At 48.6% G+C, this 25,282-nt stretch overlaps 1 protein-coding gene across 1 annotated transcript in view; it reads left to right on the top strand.

Annotated features, from left to right (window-relative positions):
* The window catches only part of PCSK6 (proprotein convertase subtilisin/kexin type 6), a gene marked incomplete at its 5' end in the record, with an annotated part of 167,897 nt that overhangs the window by 82,130 nt on the left and 60,485 nt on the right, over positions 1-25,282 (top strand). The window contains 5 exons of the mRNA XM_012642689.1: positions 4,047-4,219; positions 8,964-9,176; positions 12,842-12,942; positions 17,949-18,052; positions 19,715-19,832. Coding sequence (XP_012498143.1) covers positions 4,047-4,219; positions 8,964-9,176; positions 12,842-12,942; positions 17,949-18,052; positions 19,715-19,832 — 709 coding nt within the window. The remainder of the gene's footprint in view (positions 1-4,046; positions 4,220-8,963; positions 9,177-12,841; positions 12,943-17,948; positions 18,053-19,714; positions 19,833-25,282) is intronic.

Below are 25,282 nucleotides of genomic sequence, written 5' to 3'. Positions count from 1 at the left end.
TCAGTGTTGGGGAAAATAGATGCTTCATTAAAATCTAAATACATGATAGTTGCTTTCACACACATCAGTCAGTCTTCTTCCAAGACGAAAAGCATTGTGAGAGGTGTTGGAAAATCATTCTAGTATATGTCTTTATGTATTTTTGGATGTCTTCTGGCATCCCCTACTTCTTGTTCAAAAATAGGCACTTCACTACCTATAACTTGTATGGAGAAGTCCTAGAATAGCAGGTTCGATTTCAGCACTAGAACATCAGACTTGGTCTTGACTACTTGTGTGGCCAGCGGGTCTCCTGCCCTGGACAGTCCGTTGCCGAATGCAAGGGCATAAAGAACGTTACTGCCATTTATCCAGCAGCACCGGGTGCCAGGGCCACATCTTATCTTCTCATTGATCGTCTCAACTACCCCACCAGCTAAATATTGTGGAAGATAGAGATTTAGAGAGGTTGAGAGCATGGCCCAAGGTCACGTGGAGCTGGGGTTCCACCCCAGGACTCTCTGATTCCAGCTCTCTTTCCCTGTCTGTGAGCTGCTCTGCATCTTGCCAGGGACACACATTTGCCACACCACACTGCCAACTTCCCGCACTGATTGTGGCCCCTCTCTTGGAGGTTCATGGCTGGGAGAGCTGGGTGCCTGGGCCCAGTGTCCCTGACATAGCCGTGGAGACAGAAGTACCGGGCATGCAGACCAGAGAGTGGAGAAGGACAGCTTTGTGGCCAGCCTGACCCCTCCTCTCTGCCTAATGAGCTGATGTCACAGCCCACATGGGCTATGGCTAGAGGTGGCTCTGCCTGCGAAAGGGAGAAAGGAACCTTGCGATAGATGCCAACAGACCCAGGAAAGATCCGGCACCCACCAGGACTCCCTTGACCTTCAAAGGGAAAGAGCTCTTACTTAATTAGAATTAACAACCTGTGCTTGTCCAGAGGCACCATAAACCAAGTGAGAAGACAAGGTGTAAACTGGGAGGAGATTTTTACAACCTGTGTAACCAACAAAGGGTTAATTCCCAGTACAAACAAAATTAAACACCATATTATTTAAGCATACATACAATTATATTAAAATAGTAGTTTTTATTAATAAAAGGCAATGGAATGAATAATCCAAAAATTCTGATCATTTTCCTCTCAGAGGCAGGAGGTGACTGGAAGGACACCTGGGTAGAGGCGTCAGGGGTAGATAGGGGCCAGGTCACGTCCTTATTCTTGCGACAGGTGGAGGGTTCATGGGTGTCCGTTATTTTATTAGGCTTTATAACTAACATGTATATGACATACAATCCTTCGCACATATCAAACAGTATGATTTTAGAAAATAAAGAGAAAAAGTAATCAGTTATTTTTACTATCCCCATTTTTTACAGATGAGGAAACTGAGGCTCAGTGGGCTCAAACTAGCAGCAAACGTGCGCATTGAATGCTTCCTGTGTGCCAGGCACTTTCCCTGAATCATGCTTTCTAGTTTGGTCGGGCACCTCTATAGATGCAATAACTTTCATTGTTGCAGGGTACAGAAAACTGAGGCTTAGCGAGACAAGACAGCATCCAAAGTCACCACCTGGTCACAATTGGTGGTGAAAGCAGGGTTCTTGCCCGTGGCATGCCCGCCTCCCTCCTGCTGGCTCCGAAGCACACTGTGGGTGACAGCTCTGCTCCAGGGGCCCTCCTCTGGGAGCAGGAGACAAGGCATCTAGGTCCATTTGCCTTGTGATGCCGTCTCAGTTCCCGGACAAGGGTGGCTTCCCTGGGCCATCCCATAGCCAGGTAGCTGAGGTCGTAGAGAGAGGGAGGGAAATGGACGGTGAGCCAGAAGAGAAAATGAATAATACCAAAGTTAAATTTATTCTGACTGCTCATTTTTAAGGCCTTCAAGCTATAAAGAGATTGCTCTTCCCACGGCTTCAGCCCCGTCCTCAGCCCTGGCCCGTGCCCACTTGGCTGGCACTCCCAAATGGCTTTGAGCACTATTGTTGAACATCTGGTGTCCCCCACACCTCAACCTCTCTGTTGTTTTGTTGTGAATTTCTCTGATATTGATTTTGAGTACGATTCCCTGGCTTTCAGAGCAGGAATTGGCAGTTAAGCTTAGTGTCCCGCCTAAGACACTGTGCCCTAGAGTGGCCCTCCCTCCCCACCACCACTACTGGCCACCCTCCCCGGCCTCCCAAGGACCCTCAGCAGTGACTCTTGTATGCTCTCGCTTGGCTCATGGCTGGGTAGCTTCAGGGCAAGTGTTAAGGGGAGAACCTTAGGGAAATCTGAACCTTCAAAACTGGGTGGAATGAATTGGTAGGTGGAAGATTTTATTGCAATGAAATCTTTTTCAAATTTCCTTCAGGCAGGAAGTTTCTCACCTTGGCGAGTCAAAAAGTGCATTTATTATTATTTATTTACAATCCAGGCACTACTGGGGAGAGATTATAAGACAAAGAATTTGAAATTTATGTTAGGGAGCTCTGCCCATCAGTTTCCATCAAAAGTGACAGCAGAGCACCCCCCACGGTGATAGTTAGGATGAGACCGTGGGGTTTTGTTCTTGTAAGACGTTTGTCCCTGAGCACCTGGGGAGGGTCTCGCCTCCTGGGGTCTCCTGCCCGTGGCTCTTCTGCTGGCATCTTGTACCACCGCTTTTAACCTCAGGGGGACAGTCACGATTTTGTTTTTTAAGAGTCAATCATATTCCAAGTTTCTGCTTTTGACTACCCACTATGTGTTGATGCAGACTCTGAGATACAGGAAGAATAGGCCCAGCCCAGTGTAGGCAAGGTGGGGGCCCCCTGCTTGGTGAGGTGAGCCCAAGAAGGAGGGCTGCCTGGGCCGGGGGTGCTACTGCCGCAGCCATTAACAACCATGCCTTGGGAGGGTCTTTGATGGCACAGGGAAATGCTCTGTATAAAGTTAACAAAAAAAGGATTTGGAAGGAAAGTATATGTTGCAGGCAAAGAAAAATAAGAAGAAAATAACCAAAATAATAGCACTGGTTATTTCTCTATTTCCCAAACTTTGGGCAAAAAGCATGTGCTATTCTTACAATCAGAAAAAGTCTCCTCTTCTGTTTCATTGTAAATAGCTCTAGCATTTAGACTGAGAGCCTGACGAAAGGCATGGTTGTCACACGCACAGCACTGGGCCTGGTGTCGGGGGCTGTGGACGCCGTGTGGCCATGGCGAGTGCTGACACGGGTTGGGGTGGCAGGGTTTCCCGAGCCCCACAGAAGTCTGACTGTGTGTATCTACTAGAATCTGGAAAGAACGTGCAGGTGACTGTCATGAGCCCCTCCTCCACATCTTACACCAGGCCTCGCCGACTCCTTCTCTAGGGAGGCAGCGTTGTAGGGGGGCACAGCTGCTGGGTGCTGAGTGCCATCAGCAAAGTGCTGGGCGTGGGGCAAAGAGGGGAGACCCTCAGCTGAGGCAGCAGGATTGGGAAAGGCTTGTGGGAACTCACTGCTCTCATTTTGGGGTGCTCCAGAGGAAGCTGGACTCCCCACCTCTGAAGACCCCTCCAGGGCACACAGCACCTGAGCCCCGATGGAGCTGAACAAAGTCCAAGCCGCCAGCCCCCTCTGCGAAAGGCTAGGCGTGGCCTCTGTCTTCCAGGTTGAAAGCTCAGTTCGGTTCATCATAAATTTACACATCAGGGATGGGGTCATAAAGGAAAGAGAAGCAGGTGGACGTAAACCATCAACAGCTGGGGAAGTTGAAAAAGGCTCCGGAGTTCTGTTACAGAAATGTGCATTTTTAGATACCAGCATGACGTCATGGTACTGAGGGAAGCTGCTGGAATCCTCTCTTTTGGAAGTAGCTTGGTTTCCTCTGTTGCCTTCTCACAATGGGAGCACTTTACAAGGTGGCCTGAGGTGTCATTTTAATTCTTTCTCATCAGCCAGCGTGGAGAGGGGGAGCAAGCTTTCCAAAATGACGGGGAGAAGCTCTTGCTTGGAGCTCAGTGACAGTGTCATTGTCCAAGCTGTTTGGGTGGCCACCACTGTGCATGGGAACACTGGGCACTGACATCCAGCCTCCTCTTGTGCCTTCAGGCATCCGCATGCTGGACGGGGACGTCACGGACGTGGTCGAGGCAAAGTCGCTGGGCATCAGACCCAACTACATCGACATCTATAGCGCCAGCTGGGGGCCAGACGACGACGGGAAGACGGTGGACGGGCCTGGCCGACTGGCTAAACAGGCTTTTGAGCAAGGCATTAAAAAGGTGTGAGTAACCCAGGGCTACGGGGAGCTCTCTGGGGCGAGGGTGACAGCAAACATTTTTAACAACTAAATATCAGAGCGACATAGGCCACAGCCCTGAAACAGGACCGGTAAGGCCCTGCCGTGCCAGGTGCCAGGGCCAGAGTGAGGGAGAGGTCACTCGGGGGCTCAGGGAAGTGGCTGTTTACCAAGGAGAGCGGGGGTGTTCCGCCTTGTTCCAGAACAGCAGTCCCAGTGGGAGCCAGCTGGTCACCCACCGCCTCGGAGTCTGCCTGTCCCTGCTGGAGTCTGGGTGCAGGTGTGTGGGAGGGGGCCGAGTCAGATCACCCGGCCTGTTCCTGGGACTCCGCAGGTGGATGGGTGGGTGTCGTGGGCCTCAGCCCACCTGCCCACAGAAACACTAGCCATGGGGCTTTGTGCATCCATCACGGGGTGTGTTCTAACCCACCACAGCAAGAAGTTATGGTCTGGGCACCCCCCAGCCAGCACATAGCCCAGCACATTTAGAATTTCTTGGGCAGAAGCTCACCAGGGGCTAAGCAGAGCAAAGATCTGAGAGCCTGGTTCCCTACTGACCAGCTAAGCGGAAGCCGGTAAGGCTGGCAGGCTCTTCCCGGAAGGCCCCTCCCCACTGCCAGCCACTTTGTCATCATCGATCCTGGGTCCTCATGGGTCAGGAAGGCTGAGGGATGAGAAAAGGGTGGCTGGAGATGAACCAGTTCTTGCAGGCGGGGTGGCAAGGCAGATTTCTGGGTGAGGACAGCTTCTTGGAGCAGGCAGACTGAGCTGTGGTCAGCGTCCAGAAGGCCCCGGGTGGCCCAGCAGGCCCCAGCCGAGAGCATAAGGTGTGGCCGGTGACTGCTGGCATGAGGGGTGGGGGATCCCAGCAGGAAGTCCAGGCTGCTCTGACTTCTCCTGTGGGGGACCAGAGATGTGGGGGCAGGTGGGCAGAAGTTGAGCCCATTTTATTATTTATGTCACTTAAAAATTTTTAGAAGTTCTTATTGTAACCCATGCACAGTGATTAAAATGTGGTTAATAAATCAATCAAATACAACCAGAGGATTATATTGAAAACAGTCTGTCTTTGTCTCCTTCTGCCTGTACCCCACCCCAGTCCTGCCCCCAGAGGAGGAATCTTTTTTTTTTTCTTTTAAACTCTTTTCATGATTTTCTTTTGCTAAATATCATTTGATTGCTTTCCTGGATGCATTGAGTTTGGTCACTATCTGTGAATTTCCTCTTACAGGGTATGAGTTTTTTTCTCTTAGAAGGCCCCCAGCCTACCACCTTACCCCCCACTCTGCTGAAACCCTCGAAGTTTCTCCCATTCCCTTACCCTTCCTTGGCATCAGGCGCACCCTCCACCTCCTGCCGCTGCGCCTGGCCTGTACCTGCTCTGAGGCTGCTCTGCAAGTGTGAGACAGAGGCTTCCTCCTCTGTAGCCGCCACCCCCAACTGCTCAGCCCTTGAATGCCTGGGACGCTAGTGACCAAATATAGGGGTGTCCATCCCTGTGTCCCTCAGAGTTAGCACTTACCCACACACTCAGTGTGAAAAGAAAAGCAAAGGAAGAGGGACCTCATGCACATGCTTGGGACACTGGACAGCCTTCTTTATGTCTGCAACTCCAGGAAAACTCAAAGGCAGCTCCCATCAGGTCGCTGAGCACCCGGGCTGGGCTGGAGGCTGGGCCGAGTGAGCGCTGGCTGACTCAGGCATGACCGAGCCAGTCGCTGCCCACAAGGGGCCGCCCAGTAAATAAATCACATCTCTCCATTACTCAACTCCCCGCTCCAGCCCGCTAGATCACTCGGATCTGAGTCTTGATGACAAGTGGAACATCTTCAAAATGAAGCTCAATTTAAGCTTCAGAGAGGGTGGCTAAATCAGAGATTGCATGTTCTGCGTGGAATATTTTGCTTTGAACAGGGTTCATGCTGAATGTCTGTCATTTCTATGGGATGATTTCTAAAGACGTGAGATCTTAGGGTGAGGCACCCTGTTTCCAGGAGAGGCAGTGGTGGTTTGGGTTTGTGCAGACGGAGCCATGCAAGACTGTGCGGAGCTGGAGCTGCAGGGAGGGGCCTTTGCCTTCCGAATCTTGCCCAGTGTCAGCTTTATCACGCTCTCAGGGGAGTGGGGAAGTTGCAGTGGGGACCATGTGGTTCCTCCTTATTTTTGTCACAATTTCTTGAAATACTGAGGTCATTTAATTTCTTTTTTTTAGTCATTCGGAAGTAAAATATGTCATAGAGAGAGCCTTAAATCGCAGCTGTCTAAAGCTGTCACTGAAAATTCTCCTCGAAATTTGATGATCTCAAACCAAACCACATTTCCCCATCTGTTTTCCTCCTTGCCACCCCATTTGTCACCCACGGTCTTCCCCTGTGAAATCTGACTTCATCTTTGGTAGACAATGTGGTCTGGTGAGAGGAGGCTTTAGAAGCCATAATTTGGCACAGAGATCTATTTAATGTTGGTCCTCACACAGCTTGTCATTCACCGTGGCTAAAAACACTGGCCACATCCAGGTGACCTGTGTTTGCTGGCCCTTAGGAGTGGTGCTTGTGAGCTCCTGGGTAAACTCTCACTCCCCAGGGTAGACACTGAAATACAATGGGATTGGGTTGAAATTGTGGCTTTACTGAACAGAAATTCAAGTTCATGGCTAGGGTTGAAATGTCCCCTATGGCTTTTGTCCTGTGGCTTCCACCTGAAGCCAGTGGAAGATCTGGAAAGTGAAAATGAAGTTCTCAGAAACAGTTAGAACAACTCTTGGCACCTCAGATCTGGATGTTTTTTCTGCCTCATTGCTATGTTCTTTTCCCAGAAAGATACCTTTATGCCTTGTGAGAATGGAGTGGTCTTGTAGTAAACACACAGTGTGTGCAGTAAATGCAAACCTTTAGCATTTTAGGGCCTTGGTGTTCAAAGTAGGGTGCGGAATGGCGGCGTTGGCATCCCCTGCGAGTGTGTGAGGAATGCAGAATCTCAGGCCCAGCCCAGCCCTGCTGGTCCAAGCCTGTGTGTAACAGGATTCGCAGGGGACTCAAGTGTGTGCACATTCAAGTTTGGGGGGCACTGTTTTAGGCCATTCTCTCTGCTCCTGGAGCAATAAGGTTGCATGTTCTACTTTGCAAAATGACAACATTTGATAAATCATTTTGAGTGGGGTGGGTTAAGAGTGGCAGTGGCTAGGGCAGATGGAACAAAGACAGGCTCTGATGGGCTCAATACCTTTTTATTTGAATTTTTATTGCTTTAAGCCAGCTTCTGATAAATCTCTTCCTACAGGTAATTATATGCACAGACCCACCCATTTCCTTCATACTTTGTGCCTTTTTTCTAGAAGGTTAACCTTTTTGCTAAACATGAGTGACCTTTCTTTCAAGCTCTTGGCCGCTTGGACTGGTCCACCTTGGAGATGCAGAAAGCAGAGCGAATGAGGCAGATTTAAACAGCAGGGCTGAGTGAGCACCAGGAACCTCCTGGTGAGCTCTACTGGGAGCCCCAGGTTGGAACAGGGGTCCCTTGGTCTACAAAGCCCCTTGGCATGGGCCTTACAGGGTAGATGGGCCCTCTCCGCAAGGGTGGACTTGAACTCTCAGGGTGAGTGTAGTGCGTCCCGTCAGCAGTAGGGCTTCACTTTGACTTTACAGAGATTGCAGAATTTGGTTGAAAGTTATCATTAAACTGGCCAATTGTTGGGCATAAGTATCAGTTTCCTCTGTGTGTTTGGAAAGGAGGGTCCTCAGTAAGGACACTGCTGTCCGCAGCCCTGTGGGTCCAGTTTCAGGTGGAGATGGGCGTTGGCGCTGCTCTCGGGGCTGGCTGTGCACCACTGGCAGGTCCAGCCATCTGGACCGACTTGGTCCGTTCAGTCTCCCACTAGCTAACCTTCAGCTGGTGTTTGTGGCTGGGATGATGCTTGGTTTGGTCAGAAATCAATGATCCCCTGGGTGTGGGATCAAACAGGGCTGCAGGAACGTGCCCTGCCGAGCCAGTGTCTTTCAAAGGCCTTACTTTCATGTTTGCATTCTTAATGATGAAAACCTGCACACAAGAGGCCCCTGGCCTTGGCTGGCAGTGACGATCTGTGCCCTCCAAGACTTGCCCACCCACGGTGGAGACCCAGGGAGCTCGAACAGGACACCCACCAGCAGCCACCGGCATCCTGCCCATCACCCTTTTTACCTATTCCGTCTTCATCTAGAATTCATGGTCCCATCCCTCTTTGCAAAATTAGCTTGCCCTCCAAGAAGGGTACTTCTTCAGGAAAATTTTTTCAGGAGAATTCATTTTCTTCCCTACCAGACTCAGAAAAATTAGTTATAAATTCTGCCATCATCTATCATTTCAGTATCGCTTGCAGTGCTGCCAGGTCTCTTTGATCATAGGCCATTATAATGGAAATTATTGGCATTGCTCTGAAACAGAGCAGCTTCTGTTAGGCCCGTGGATTTTTCTGTGAAGAACAGAGGAGTTTTTCTGCATCCCACCCCTGCCCAATATGATCCTGTGATTCTGCAGTTCTAATGCTGTTGCCTCTGGCAAAAGTGCTCAATTAAAATCAAAACAGAGCCCACAAAGCCATGCCCTTGGTGGCATCCAGATGGTCTGAACGCTTCCTTCTTATCTCTTTGAAGGAACAATCAGGAGGTGGGACTCGGGCCCAGTGTGACACCACCCTGGGAGGTGCTGGCTGCCGGGGCTGAGGTCTTGCTCCTCTTGTTCCCCTCCAGGGCCGGCAGGGCCTGGGCTCCATTTTTGTCTGGGCATCCGGGAACGGCGGGAGAGAGGGAGACTACTGCTCGTGTGATGGCTACACCAACAGCATCTACACTATCTCCGTGAGCAGCACCACCGAGAACGGCTACAAGCCCTGGTACCTGGAAGAGTGTGCCTCCACCCTCGCCACCACCTACAGCAGCGGGGCCTTTTACGAGCGCAAAATTGTAAGTTCTCCTGGCAAGTTGCAGAGTTTATAACGCATGCCTCGGCCCTGTGGGAATGAGTTCCTTTTCCCCATAACAAAAAGTTGAGTCGGTCAAGGCTAGATTGTTCCGGATCCCACGGTCCCAGCCTCACCCAGCAGTGAACTGTTTGAGCCTCGAGGTAAACCCCAGTCCCTTGGCAGCCTTCCTCAGACCCTGCCTTTCTAATCTTTGCACAGAAATAGCAATTAAGATCCTCTCTGGCTTTAGAGAACTAAAAATATCATTTAAGAAGGGGGTTCGTTCTCATCCTGTCTTGTTTTAGCTCTTTGAAGTTCTGTGGTCACATCACTTGGAATCCAATTGACCAGTCCCGTTCCAACGTGTGCAACAGAGTAAGAGAAAGTTTTATGCTGAGACATTATAGAAATGCCACTGTTCTGGGCATCCGTTGCTACGAACTCATGCTGGGCAATTCTAAGTCAAGCAGGGGTTTGTGTGTGTTCTGCTCACGTTAGTGACCGTAGGCGGGATTTATCTTTTAAAGAGTAACTGTTGTAGTGTATGGGTGGAATCTGTGCTTCTTCCTTTCCTACCTACTTTCCTACTTAGGAAAAAAAAAAGAGGAAGGGAGAGTTTCCAGTCCAACTTAATGCAGACTTGAAATGTGTAGTCATTAAAGTTGACTTTTAGACATTTTAAAAATGAGATCGTGGAGCTGGCAAGACATGGTTAAATTTTAAAGCTCACTAGCATCCTTTCATTTCTCCTGCTGCTTAGCCATATCTTTAGAAATTATTTACACATTTATTTTTACACTTTTCTGTGGGAGCATACAGGCTTCCTGTTCTCTGCTTTGCTCTGCACCCACGAAAGGTCAGCTACTGCCGCCGTTCCACCGCCTGCCTGGCAGTGACCTGGGCTGGTTAACTAAGGTATTAATTTAAGTTGTTATTTTCCTTCTCTGCCAGAGCATGCGCCCCTGGGACAGGCAACTGAGATTCTGAATGGTGTCCTGTTTGTGTAGGCATCCAGCTCACGGGAGCGCAGACTTGCTGGGGTCTTGTTAAACAGCCGCTTGTGCTGAAACCTGACAAAGGCCTGCTGGCCGAGCGGATGCGAGTCCACGCTCACATTAGGGATGCTGTGCCACGGGCCGTGTGCAGGGAGATGGCGCCCTGCAACCCTGCGAGCAAAACTTGCAGCTTTATTTGCTTAATGAATCACGCTAGGGTGTGTGTTTGTATGTGCACGAGTGTGCGCGTGCCTTCCTTAGCTACAAAATGCTTTCATTCTCTTTTTATAAATAAATATTCTCTGAGCAATAACATATAGATAAGAAGGGTATAGTTGGGAGGGGGTAAAAGGAAAACAAACATAGTCATGGTTGCTGTCCTGGAAGGGTACTCTGACAGTATGGGCGGCATGTTTTTCCAGCTCTGCTGGACCCAGTTGTTGCTCTGAGTGTTCTTAGACGTCCTACAAGGGACTTTGCGGCTGCTCCGGACCATCAGCTATCACAGTCTCAGAGTTCAGGCAGGTCATGACGGCAACCAAAGCTCTGTCCCCTCATGTTCTCCATCCCTCTCTGTCTGGCGAATGCCGACCAGCGTCCACCCAGAGTGAGGGATGCCTGGTAGTGAGACGTGACTCTTGATAAAAGGAGTAGAACCTAAAGCAAGTGTCTCTGACCAGAAAAGGAGGGTTTGTTCATTCATCGACCGTGAGCCATGTCCCAGGCACAGCACTAGGACTCAGGAGGGGCTGCCTACGTTGGTTCAGTTCTCCTTCCCTAGGGGAGGCCCTTTCTTTGAGGCTGGAGAGCCAGCCGTGGGCCTCACATGCTCTCGGGAGGTTGGCCTCCTGTCCAGCCACCCCTGGTTTCTCTTGTTGGCCACCATTTACCAAGCACAAGTATGTGCAGGCGCCCAGCTGTGATCTGCACAGAAGCCCCGGGAAGTACATATCATTGTGTCCACTTGTATGTGAAGAGGCTGGTGAAAGAGCTTACATTCTTACCCCTTTTCCCTGGCTCTGAGCTGCTGTCCCCACATCGAGGTGCCCCAGCCCTGCTGAAATGGGCAGGGAGGAAGCTGGTCTCTGCTAGCGTCCTTGTCAAGTCTTCCCCTGCATGTGTGACACGGGCCACGCCCCTCTCCCCTGGGTGGTTGTCGGCCCAGCTAAAACGTGCATGGGGAAGGTACTCAGTTTGGAAGAGGATCTGGATGGTTATCACTGGAGGAATTGATTCTCAAAGGTTAGGCGAATCAGCTGCTAGAGCCTTGCGGTGGGTAGGTGGGTGTATTAGTTTCCTGTTCCTGCCATAACAAGTTGTCACAGTGCGGCAGCTCTGAAAACAGCACAAATTGGTATCTCACGGTCCTATAGGCTGGAAGTCCAGCAGCCTCGGCTAGGTCTCTGCTTCAAATCTCACAGGCTGAAATCGGGGTGCTGGCAGGGCTGTGATCCTGTCTGGGGCTCTGGGGGAGAATTTCTTTCCTTGCTCACTCAGGTTGTTGGCAGAATTCAGTTCTCTCTGTGGTTATAGGACTGAGGTTCCCGTTTCCTGCGAGCTGTCAGCTAACAGTTCTCAGCTTCTAGAGGCCACCCACATTCTTTGGCTGTGTTCCCTAAGTCCCTCTTCAAAGCCAGCAGTGATGGGCTGTGTCCTTCTCATGTCTTATGTCTTCCGACAGACCTGGCCTTCCTCCTCCACTTTGAAGGGCCCTGTGATTGCAGCAGGCCCACCCAGATCAGCCAGGATAGTCTCCCCATCTAAGGTCAGCTGCTTACTAACCTTAATCCCATCTGCAAAGTGCACGGGAATAACACCGGGGGCGAAGGTCATGGGGCCACAATCCCATCTACCACAGCTGGACCCACACGGGCCAAGCCCACAGCAGCTGCTCCCCATTTCAAAGGGGAGGTACAAATCCGGCCAAGCAGTAGTGAGGTCCAGAGTCAACACCCGGACCCTGCCTGGCATCAGCACCTCCAAGGAGGGCAAGCAGAGCCTCCAGCTGGCAGAGCCAGCTTCACCTTCACAAACAAAACAGCCAGCCCTGTCCTCCCGCTCAGCAGCCCTAGGAAGTCGAGAATGCTCCGGGTGTATCTGCTTCTGCAGGTGGAACCAGGTGCTTTGGGCACAGGACCTGTCAGCTGTCTGAGGAGGCTGTCCTGGTGGAGAACTCGACCTGTGACCTGCTGGCTAAAGACAGCCACCTGGGCTCCTCCAGCTGCTCTGAAGTCAGGGGGTGACTTAGGGGTTGCTAATGGGGGCTCTGGCACATGGTCTTGCCATGCGGACCGTCGGGCGTTCAGGACAGGGCACAGTGCTAGGAGACCCAGTGAGAAGGGCCTCAGGGGGGCCCCTCTTTGTTTCGTTTGCCTTACCTGTTACCAGAGCTCATGGTGTGTGGCTCCCAGCTGCTCTCCTTTCCTCTGCCCTGTCTCCCTGTTCTCACCCCAAGACTAGCCTGTTCCCACGGCGGGTCCACATCTTGCACATGAGAGCAAAGAGATTTCTCAGGGAGCACCAGCCATCGCGGAAAACCACGGTTGCCGAGATGCGTTTGCCCATGCCTTTCCGGTTCCTGGGACCAGTTAGCCACCTCTTGAGTGGCCTTAGCTTTTCCGGGGGGGGAGATTTAGCCTCTGCCACCTCACTGTGCCGCCCTCTCACCCAGGTCACCACGGATCTGCGGCAGCGCTGCACCGATGGCCACACGGGGACCTCGGTCTCGGCGCCCATGGTGGCCGGCATCATTGCCTTGGCTCTGGAAGCAAAGTAAGTTCCCACTTCCCTTCCTGATCTTCCTTTTTTTTTTTTTTTTTTTAATGTTTATATAGTGGTAAAATACACGTAGCATAAAACTGGCCATTTTAACCATAGTTAAGTGTACGGCTCAATGACATTAAGCACATTTACATAGTTGTGCAACCACCACCACCACCATCCCCAGAATTGTTTCTTCCCAAACCGAAACCCCGTGCCCATCAAACACTAACTACCAGTATTAGTCAGTTCAGGCTTCTGTAACAGAGTGCCACAGACTGGGCGCTCAAACAGCAGAAGTTTATTTTCTCAAAGTTCTGGAGGTTGCAAGTCCTAGATCAAGGTGTCAGCAGGGTTGGTTTCTTCTTGGCTTGCAGACGGCTGCCTTCTCCTTGTGTCCTCTTTTTAAAAGCACACTGGTCGTTTTGGATTAGGGCCTAACCTCATAATCTCATTTTACCTTAATTACCTTTTTAAAGGCCCTATCTACAAATTCTGAGGTACTGGGCTTAAGACCTCAACATACACATTTTGGAGGGGACATTATTCAGCCCTTAACATTCTCCATTGCCCCTCTCCCCAGCCCCTGGCAACCATCATTCTACTTTCTGTGTCTCTGAATTTGATGACTTTAGGGTCCTCATGTAAGTGCAGTCACACAGTATGTGCCCTTTTGTGACTGGCTTATGTCACTTAACACAATGTCCTCAAGGTTCACCTATGCTGTAGCATGTGTCAGAATCTCCTTCCCTTTCTAGGTTGTCCTAATGGCCATGAAGTGGTTCCTTCCCTTCCTAAAGCCCACAGTCTCCTGCGCTTTGTAGGACACGTGGGTTTGGTGGGCCAGAAACCCAAGCCTTCCTCCCGTTCTGCAACTCACACCAAAACCTCACTGTAGGCCTCTCTTTAAGAACTTTGGTATATAAATTGACAATAAAATGCAGTGCTTTGCTGTTGTAAACCAAAGAAAAACTCTAGAGTCGTTAGTGTGTGGATAGGTCAGAAAGAAAAGAGACTTAACTGTACATGCAGTCATGAGATCAAAAACCAATTGTAGTTTAGGCATCAAAACTGGCGCAGAACAGCCCAGCTCTTTGCAGTAGTCATTTGTTGTTGATGAGTTTTTAAATAATTCAGAAAGAATGTTCGGGATGCTTAAATCCTTGTAATTATGCATGTCTACATGTTGGTTTGCGCAAGGCAAGAGAGCATAACGCTCAAATGCTACCAATTTAACAAAGAAACAGTTCAATATTTTCAATTTCCAGGCCAAAATGTTAGCTTCTGTGTCCTGAGGCTGTTTTAAAAAGTTCTAAATAATTAGTCACTTGTGTGGAAAGTTACATTCACGTACTTAGTGATTCATTGCTCTATATTTTCTTCCATTCCTTATTAGAAACATGCAAGGAATTTTGTTAGTTCAAATTAAATAGAAAAAAAACAAAAAAACCCCTGCTTCATGCCAGACTGTCCCGTTAAACTTGGTCGGCAGACACATGAGAACTCAGATAGTCATCTTCCCATCCTGTTAGCTCCTTCTCAGAAATTTACAGGTGGCAAATCAAGTGAACTTCATTGAAAACAGCATCAATTTAGAGGATTTTAAACTTACAGGATTGGTCAAGGACAGAACAAATGCTGTCTAGGGACCCGAAAGCCTAAGTTTAGGAGATTTAGAGCTTGGGCTAGCTTGTGCCTGGGCAGTGTGGCCTCAGGGTTAGCTTGTCTCTCTGCCCACTACAGCTGTGAAAGGAACCAGGGCAAAGCCAAGTGGTCATGGGTAGAGAAACTCCCAGGGGGTACAGGGAGGCCTGGGGACGGTGTGTGACGAGAATGAAGAAAGACCTCCACGTGTAAGAATGTCCAAAGGTAATCCCATGGTTTGGGGCAGTCTTGGTACTTCCCACTCATCCCTTCTTTGTTAAAAAATATTTTCTACACCATTTCTTAAACTTATTTTTCATACCGTTATATTTGTGATTTTATTACTAGAGTCCAAAATAAAATAGATTTTTTCATAATAAAATGGTTTCTATCTTTCTCTCTTTCTGGAGGCATTCTATCCTCCACTCTGAAGCTCATGCTTCCTGGCATCTCAGCACTAAACTTCCAGGAGCACTGGCTTTAGCCGTCCTTGAGTAACTTGCCAGGAGGCACGGCCAGCGTGGTGTGCAGTCTCATCGGCTCTGTCTCAACTTGAAAGCCTGCACCCATGACCGCTCCACCAGAAACACAGCCACGGGCTACTCGGAGTCTCGGAATCCTCCCCTGACTGAGGCCGGCTTGTGGGCCCGCAGGAGGCTCAGTGGATGGGGGAGGAGAGCAGGTCAGCCCAGGCAAGGGTGGGGCAAGGCAGCGCAGAGGCCTGTAGCCAGTGCAGCATCGAGAGCACGGAGAAATCGGGGGAGGCCGGGGCTGCAGCCGGAAGAGTGTGGGCCCCAGGGAAGGAGTGTACTCCAGGACTTATGCCATAGGCGAGCTCCTCATAGAACAGCAGGCAAAGTGGGGGTACGTGGTGGGAATGTAAAATGGAGCAGCCACAGTGGGAAGCAGCATGGCAGCTCTTTGAAAGAATTAAACATAGACTTACCATATGACCAAGCAATCCCAGTTCTGCGTACATACCCAAAGGAACTGAAACGAGGGACTCAATCAGATTTTTGCACACCCATGTTCATAGCAGCATGATTCACAACAGCTGAAAGGTGGATACAACCCAGGTATCCACAGGTGAATGAGTGGATAAGCAAACTGTGGTACCTACGTAATATGGAATATTATTCAGCCTTAAAAAGGAAGGAAATTCTGATATATATGGCAATAGGAATGAACCTCGAGGACATTAAGTGAAATAAGATAAATACTACATGATTCCACTTATATGAAGTCCCTAGAGCAGTCAAATTCACAGAGACAGAAAGTGGAATGGTGGGTGCCAGGGGCTGGGGGAGGGGGAGTTGGTGTTTAACGGGTACAGAGTTTCAGTTTGGGAAGATGAAAAAATTTTCTGGAGAAGGATGGTAGTGATGGTTGCACAACAATGTGAAATGCGCTTAATGCCACTGAGCTGTGCACCTACAAATGGTTCAAATGGTAAATTTTGTGTATGTGCATTTTAACACACACACACACACACACACACACACACACACACACACACACATACACACACACAATTGGCAACTGGAAATGTCCTCGGCCCTTAGCAGCAGCAGCTCCAGCCCTATTTCTGTCCCAGGTTGCTGGGTTCACACTCGCTGTAGATACACGTGGCGTGGCATGCATTCCTAGTAAACAAACCTGCACATGGGTTAAGTTCCTGGGAGAGGCCTGGGGATTGTTCTTCCTGTCAGCTCTATCCCATAGAGTCCTGAAAAGACAATTTGAAAAGAAAGAATACGTGTTTACAATATTAGGGAATGAGGATCTCAGACACAAGAGGGCTCATTCATTCTTGGTTAATTTTCTGATTGATTAAAAGGTCATAGATGTGTGTCAATTTAATGGACTGAAAAAGGAATAAAATATCTATACATATTTATCTGTCAAATTGTGGGTGGACCAGTGAATTTATATATCTTTCTTTTCACTCAGCTGTTCTATGTAACAAAAATATTAATATATTCCTTTTTTTGGTGACTCATGTAGGAGTTACATGTACCACAGTTTAAAGCAGCCTTGCAGAAAGTGTATATGTTCAAATGTGCAGATCTCATAACAATTAATACTGATTAGAAGAAAGGAACAATGATTTTATTTTATATTACCCTCTGCCTAGAGATAGTATGAAAAATACTGTATGTCATTGAATCCAAGATGCCATAGGTTGTGAGATGTACCCTTTTTATGTACCGTAGAAACCACAAGTGCTGCTAATAATACAGTACTTTCATATCTTAGAAGTTTTGTAACTATCGAAGAGCTCTTTTAGGCTAAGAGTTATTTAGACCCAGAAATGACAATGTGAATAACCAGGACCAAGTTCAGCACCCCTAGGCAGTGTAACCTGGTCCTGGTTGCCGTGGACAGAGGGGGTATAAGAGGCATCAAATCGTAAGATAAATCTGGATTTCAGAGATGTTAAAAAAGGTGGACAAATATATCTTAGAATCAAAAAATATCATCTGTGTATTTATTAGTAGGTATGTGATTTTTAATGTAATGTTTCTTCTTTGCGTCAAAATGAATGTTTTATACATTTAGAATGACTAAAATTTTGAATATCTGTAGCTGGTGGGTCCACATAAAATGGAATCTAGGCCGATCATGGCTTGAGCATGCTCTCAGGTACTGTAGCATTTGCTCATTATGGGGAAGAATAGCCCCAGATACTTAATAAACATTTACTAGTAGGTGAAATGTACTTCTCTCTACTTTCAAAACTTCCTGTATGGCTCGGTTCAAACTCAAGTAGAGCTTGGCAGCAAGGCTGGGTTTTTTTTTTTTTTTGAGACAGAGTCTCACTGTGTTGCCCAGGCTAGAGTGCCGTGGCGTCATCCTAGCTCACAGCAACCTCAAACTCCTGGGCTGAAGCAATCCTTCTGCCTCAGCCTCCCCAGTAGCTGGAACTACAGGCATGCGCCACCATGCCCGGCTAATTTTTTTTTCTATGTATTTTTAGTTGTCCAATTAATTTCTTTCTATTTTTAGTAGAGACGGGGTCTCGCTCTTGCTCAGGCTGGTTTCGAACTCTTGAGCTCAAACAATCTGCCTGCCTCCGCCTCCCAGAGTGCTAGGATTACAGACGTCAGCCACCGCGCCTGGCCAAGGCTGGGGTTTTAATGCTTATGGATTTGAGGTCACCCATTGTCCTATTTTTTTCTCAGGATTTAGTTGCTGGAAACTATTCTTTACAAAGAGGTTGTGAAATAAACCTTCACTAAGGAATGCATTCCTTAGCCTCGGGGGTGTGTTCAAGTTCAGACTAGGGTTGGTTCCTGACACTTCACCTTGGAACAGCCTGTGCTGCCACCGTCACTGACCTGTGTGGGCTTCAGCGGTCTGTTGTGTCATTGCAGCAGCCAGTTAACCTGGAGGGACGTCCAGCACCTGCTAGTGAAGACATCCCGGCCGGCACACCTGAAAGCGAGCGACTGGAAAGTCAATGGCGCTGGCCATAAAGGTGCGGCAGCAGCGTCCTGGCGGACCCTTGGGTGACCCCTGGAATGCATAGTAAGGGGTGATATGAATTCCTTAAAAGGAATCCCTAAATGACATTGTTATTACTATGTGTCGCAAGAATTAAAAACACATATGCCGTGATTTAAGAAAAGTATCCTGGAAACTTCACTGATGTTAAGGGACAACCCCCGGGTCACGGGAGTCTGGAGTTCCCTAAACCCCATGACTTTTGCCACATCCATGGGCCACCTGTAGCAGTGTTTACTTAATAGTTCTGTTTAAATGGACTCGCTTGTTGTCTTACATAAAAGAAATGTATTTTAAAAGAAAACTTTACTACACTCAGCTAATCATGAGTTTGATAAGTAGTTATATATTTTTTCTAATGCACATTAAAACAAATCCATAATTATCAAAATAAATTATGCTTGTTTGTGTGCTGAGGGCAATGCACATTCTTAGTCCTGAGTAACCCTGTGATTTTGAAACTTGCCCTCAGTTTCCTCATCTGTACGAGGACATTGAGATAGTTATGTAAGTTACTTTCTAACTGTAAGACTTCTGTTGGCCGGCCCCTATGTTGTAAAAGTAACCCATAGGACAGCGGGGCCTCCACCCCAGCCCAGCCTGTGCAGACCCAGGTACCATGAACTCAACCCACAGTCAGGGCTGGATTAACCTAGATATTTGGGCCCTCTGGGTCAGGTAATTATAGGACAGTGCCGCTGGCTTTGTTTGTCTGACTTCTTACCTGAGATACTGAAAAAGATTTCATTTGGCCATGGGCTGTTAGGGAGGACTTTTTTTTTTTTCAAAAAACCTTTTCTGAAGCTCAGGTAACTAACTATTTTGATGCCAACCCTGATATCACTATTTTTAAAATATAGGTCCAGCATTGTTACCTAAGTGCCAAGGGACGTTCCTTTTAATAAGAAGGCCATTGACTGGGCCTAATTCATCTTTGTTTTGCAGGAATGTTGGTGGTAGTGGTATGCTGTAACAAGAGCTGACCTACATTCAGTTTGGGCCTAATTAAATAGGAAAATAGATTGTATCTAGTTTTCGACCTTGCCTCTTAGTTTAAACTTTGAAACTCTCCTGCCTTGACCAAACTAAACACTGGATCAGGACAGTTCACAAGCTATGAACATCTATGTGTTGTACACTGCTGCTTTCCCTGAGCACTCTGGGAACTCAGCCGTGAAAGAAAACAGTGAAAAAGATGGGCGCAGCCTTGTTTATTGCATTTATTGCACATCGTAGTTGGGTGAACCAAGAGGTCTCAGATTTTGCTTCTCTTGTCTGGTCTAAGATTCAGGGAGCACAGATGCCCATGCATCCTTTTAATGTAAAGAAACCTGTCCTTGTCTCAAAAAAAGAAAGTCCTAGACCCTATCTATACTTCTCCAACTCTGTACCAAAATGGGTCACCTTTCCTGGCCCACACTCCTAAACCAAACAGAAGACATTGGGTTCAGAGAGAGAGCCAAGCAGCTGGGACCTTGGAGCAGCCCTCAGGGGAGTGGTCCTGTAGGCTCAGGAGCCCAGGAAGAGACACAGTCCTCCTGCCCTCTCAGGGAGCCCAGCAGAGTGTGAGAGCCGGCCTTGCGCCCTTCCTGGGGAGGGGCAGGAGAGCCCAGCTCTGAAGGGCCTGTCTTTTCAGTTAGCCATTTCTATGGATTTGGCTTGGTGGATGCAGAAGCTCTCGTCGTGGAGGCGAAGAAGTGGACAGCGGTGCCGTCCCAGCACACGTGTGTGGCCACCTCAGACAAGAGGCCCAGGTAAGGCTCTGCTCCGGCACCGGTGACTTCTCAGACATGTTGGTTTGGGCCTGACTCTGCTGAAGGTGTTGCGAGAGGAGGTGTTTACACACGCATTCCTCTGTGTGTGTGTGCGTGGCGGTGCGTGTCTGTACGTGTGTGCATTTTCTCTTGCGGGTTGTACGGCTGGGAAAAGAATTGTTTCTTAATCGATGACCATTCTGAAGCCCCTTCCCCTTTTCAGTGGATTGCTGCATGATAGGGAGTCGGTCCCCCAGCCTGAATCCCTCGGACCTAGTGTTGGAAATTCTTATCCGTAACACTTACCATAGCCGGCTGGACCAGGGACGTGCCCTGCCCAGGGGGGTGAAAAGAGGAGCGGTCACAGGGGTCCTTTCTGTCACCACCACCAGAAGTTGGAGCTGTAGCTGCAGCTACACCTGAATCCATCAGGCGCGGGGAGGCGCGGCTGCGGCTGCCCCTGCTCTCTGGCAGGGCAGGGGCTGTCATTCGATGTGTGTCGCTGCTCGCGTGGCTTTTATCTGGCTTCTTACAACCTTCTTAAGGTGTAAGCGCTGGAACTCTTTCATAAGCCTCGCGCAGTGAGTGTGCCCAGGACCCTGGTGTCACCTCTGCCCTGCGCAGGGCACTCCCCAGCACCACCCTTCGGAGTAGGTTTTTCTAAATCCATTATATTTGTTCATTGAAATTTTTACTTAAAAAAATTAGCTGTAAAGTAAATTAGAAAGCAAGAACCCTATCCCATTAGGGGAGGAAATCAGATGATTCTCTTGAATTCTGCCCTTGCTGCTGTCTTTTTAAGAAGGAAAATGATGTTTCTCTAGGCCTTAATATCTGTTAGAGAATGAGTGCGTTTCTACCTATAACTATTTGTTCTCTTTGGAAATTGTGTGTTTGAAAAGGAAAGCCAGTGATTAAAAGTAATACGTTGCTTTATCAACAAATACAGATCACTGTCTTCGAGACTGCCTCTTCCGTGAATATGCTTATATTCTTATAATATGCTCTTTTGCCACAAAATGTTGAGAACAGGTTTCTTGTGGACGCCTTGCATATGGTAGGGATTCGGAAAGTGTCTGTAGGCTGAATAGCAGGATGAATAACCACAGAGAGAGCCTTTGAAAAATCGCCTTTCCATCCCGTGGCTGACCGTGCAGACAGACCAGTAGGGGATGACTCCAAGGCCCAGCAGGTCAGCCAGCCAGCAGCAAGTCTCAATCTTAACTTTTTAAGGCATCGATTTCTCTAAGGAGCATTAGACTGTCAAATTTGAAAGAAAGTGGAAGGTTCTCTGAGATAATGGAGACCTTTTGCCTTCTTTGGCTTTGTTTGTTGAAACATGCCTGCAATCCAGATAATCAAACACCAGGGGAGGTGAGGCTGGGCTCCTCAGTCTGGTTCCGGGCCGGACCTAACCAGTGTGGCTGCCCTCTGCCCCAGAGGGAGCTGTGGCCAGCGGGCAGCCGTCACCTCCTGCTGGTCTCCCCCATCAGGGTGGCTCCTGAATGAAGCATTCTTCTCCTGCCAGAAATCGTTTTAAGATGGTAGAGTGGTGCCTAGGTGGCGAACGGTTGTTTTTATTTTTATTTTATTTTGTTTTTTAAGTGAAAGCACACAGAGTCTAGACAGCACAGGTTGAGGCAACCCGCTGTAACATACAATATGACATTGTTCCTGTCCTTTGAGGAAAGTAAGGACTCCACAAATTCCAAGAGAGGGGAAGAATCAGACTTCTGTTTCTAAAGAAAAATCATCTTTACGTTTAGCAGTTTCAGACTCTTTCTGGAATATTCAGCCAACCTACTGTCTCGAACCACTTGCTAAAGTCCACAATGTGATTGTTTCCAAGGATGGAAGGGCCTCCAGAAAGAGTGGCATGGCCGAATGGAGCCACATGCCTCGTCTCCACCCTGGGCTTCACCCCCTGGCAGTCCTGCCTGCCTGTTGGGGGTCATTTGAACCAGGGCTGCTGCATGCCCCTGCTGTATTGGGTAGCTTCCCTCACCAGGTCTCTTGTTAGCTTTGCCCCAGCCACTTGGACCACTTGGCTTAAAAATGGAGAGGAAGTGTCCCCACATATTTTTTTTCCCTCTTCTTCTAGCTGGTCCCTCTCCATGTGCTCATGTACATTTCTTGGTCCAGCTGCCACTCTCTTGGCCTTATTCTGGTTTCTTCCTCTCATGGTGGAATCCTAGGACTTTGTGAATGTCCCCAACCTGGCTCAGCTGCTTCCCATGGTGAAGAGAGGGAGGGAGGGTGAGGGAGGGACAGTGGCCGCCTCTTTATATGCCCATCTTGTATATTCCACCTCTGTGTGGAGTATGTTTACCTGCCTTTCCTCTTGAGCAGAAGGGAAGTGCCACCCTGGTGTGACTGAAGGTCAGAGAAGTATGTTCCCTGAACATTAAGTACAGGATTCTTGGAAGGCACCTTTGCCAGGCCTGCCATGTCTACAGTAATGTCACGTGAGGTCCTGAGTTAGAGTGGCTGGGGTGTTGAAGCATCTACCCCTCTGGTCACGTGCAGGGGCAGGAATGAAGAGCCCTGACATCTCTCTCCATCCCCACCCCTGAGCTGGGATCTGTCCCTCTCCTGGGATATGGTCATGGTTCAGGGAGACCAGGCCTTGTGGCAATTACAGGAGTCGTCAAATGGACCACCCCTTCTGCAGACCCCCCATGCACACCCAGCCTGTGCTCAGAAACTAGCATTGTGTCCTCTGTGTCCCGAATGACCACACAGCATCTGTGCTCAGTCATGCATGGTGTCCCCAGCTGAGCTGCTGTCTCCTATGCTGCCCCAGCAGACACCTCGCAGCCCCTGCCTGCCCTTGGGTCATGCTCAGGCCAAAAGGGGCAGAAAGGCCACTGGCACAGCGCAGTTAGGACTGCGGTCTGAGGAAGCCGGGCTGTGATGGCAGACACACCAGACGCAGTCCCCATCAGGAAGAAGCTGTTGCCGATACTCTGTCATTTAAAGAAAGGCCATATGTGGTATGAAAAAGGACCAGCCAAAGGGGACCCTAAGCAATACATTGGCATTTCTCATCTGGACACTGCTCACTAGGGACTGTGAGGTTTGGGGATGTAGCCTGACTGTCTGGATCCGCCTGAGAGGTAGAAAGTCCCTAGGAGTGTGGAGAAGGTCAAGGAGACCACCTGGGGAGAGGGGACCCCAGGGGTGGGGGTGGGCGCCACCAGATCTTACTGAGCAACCTCTTTACCACCTGGCATCCACCCTACCCCAGAATGACTGGGCCCCAGAACCGAGGCCGTGGTGTCTGAGCCACCTCTCCAGAAGCCCACAGAGCGCCAGGCCTGTCATAGGCAGCTTTCCGTGAAAGCTAAATTTAGATGCAAGAGCGAGGGCCAATCACTTGAACTGAATGACAGGTACTTTTTGCAAAAGAGAGTGACTGGCTAGAGTCCTCGAAGATGGCCCTGGATGAAAGTACAAATTGTACCTGGGCCTCAGCTGTGATATTTAAACACATGTAGATCAAAGATGTTCTTACCCACTCTTGAGCACAAATGGTTTTCATCTGTTTAGAACCTTTCTTCAATTAAAAGAAGGTAAGTAGGATCATGACCAGTGTCATCTGCCGGTGCAAAATTATTGAAGAATCTATGTGCATTAAATAGAGAAGGAAAAAATTAATACTTTATAGCTTTTCTTCAAATGAAAAAGAAAATCAGGCTTAGTATGATTCCTATGAGTGAAATAGAGGTGCAGCTATTAAACATCTTATTTGCCCTTTGGAATTTTCTAGCCAGTACTTCTCTTGCTTCTTTAAAAATCCAGGCTCCCGTGAGACAGTTTGTGACATCCGTGACTCCAGCCTCAATGCTGGAAAGACAATAACAGAAGAGTCTTTTGAACTAACATAAAGCAATAAGAACTTACCTGCATGTCTTTAGTTTTTATTTGTTTGGAAAGTTACCATCCCAGCAGAGTTTGCAGTTGAGTTCAGCCTGTCTTTCACTTAAAAGACACGCACACACTCACGCACTCACATGATACATCAGTCCCAAAAGCCAATGTGTTGCTTTGAATATCAAGGATTATCTGTAGAGCAGATAATCTATTTATAGATGTTCAGGAATTAACTCTGGATTAACCACATACTGCTTACTTTTCTGGTATCTCGTTAAACCAGACTGCTTACAATGGTCATTTTAAAACAACTCCCCTTATGAAGACATATGGCCGTGGATAATAGATGATGGGTAATGATTATCAAAGTACTTACTATGCACCAGGCATTGTTCTGAACACTTTACATAAAAATCCCCAACAAGGGTGTGAGGTTTGGGTACTATTTTTATCCCCATTTTATAGTTAAAGAAACTGAGGCATAAAAGAGTTAAGAAACTTGCCCTGGGTTGGGGTGCTACGAGGCTGAGCTTCCACCCCAGGCTGCCTGTCTCCAGAGTCTGCCTTGCCCCTCCAGGTAGGAACTCAGGCAGTATTAAACCAAATAGAGTAACCTGCATGCCCCACAGAAGACCTTTCCTCCGTTCCCTCCATGACCCCTGCTAGCTGTGCACACTGCCTCTAAAAATGGGAAAGCACCTTGGCCTTGTGCCAGCACCTGAGAGGCCAGCCCCTGGAGGCCCGTGTGCAACACGTTAACTAGGCAAGCCACCTAAAGGCCAGGTGCCGCAAGAAGCCAGGTAGTGCAGTGGCCTAATGGTTCTGACCCAGATCAGCCCGACTCTGCTGAGCTCAAGCACACAGCCTGGTTTGACATCTTTTTTAGAAGCTGAAAGCCCCTCTTTCCTCTGGGCTCTCTCTGAACTATGCAGATTTCCCACATTCTTCCCACCTTACCCAGCACCTCCCTCCAGGGCATCTGAGCTCTGTGCACACCTGGCTACCATATGAGACCCTTGCTTCTGGTTTCTCATATCAGGCCATTATTATATAGGGCATTGCTGAGTGTTCTCAGAACATTTGTAGGGTGCTATGCAGTCCTGCCCTGGGGGTAGCCATCCTGGGCCCACGATGCTTGTCCTGCCTCCTGCGACACCCTCGTGGTCCCTAGTGAACTTAACCAGTAGCCTATGTGCCTGGAGCCCTTGCCCTCCCTAGCTTAGTTTTTGAAGCAAAAACTGTTTTGAAGCAAACCTGTTTTCCCCAAATTGTAAAGGCTACTTACTTCTAAAATTAGTATTTGAATTTGAATACAGTTGCTTTTCGTTATCCATGGGAGTTACGTTCTATACAGTCACCTGAATTAGCGAATACTGAACCGTTGCTCCTAGGGGAGATGCAGAGTTAGGTTCCTATGAGCATCTGGTCACAACATTTTTGCCAACCTATCAATACGGAATCTTGTTTTATGTGTGTGCCTGTTTAAGACACCTTGTTTAATACATTAATACATTGTTGATTCATTAACGTTGAACTCACCAACAGCACTATTGCTCATGTCTGAGCAACGCTTATCT

Source organism: Propithecus coquereli, unplaced genomic scaffold, assembly GCF_000956105.1.
Source record: "Propithecus coquereli isolate 6110/MARCELLA unplaced genomic scaffold, Pcoq_1.0 Scaffold184, whole genome shotgun sequence".
Classification (NCBI taxonomy): domain Eukaryota; kingdom Metazoa; phylum Chordata; class Mammalia; order Primates; family Indriidae; genus Propithecus; species Propithecus coquereli.
The sequence above is the reverse complement of the archived record's forward strand: the minus strand, read 5'-3'. Positions and strand labels throughout refer to the sequence as shown.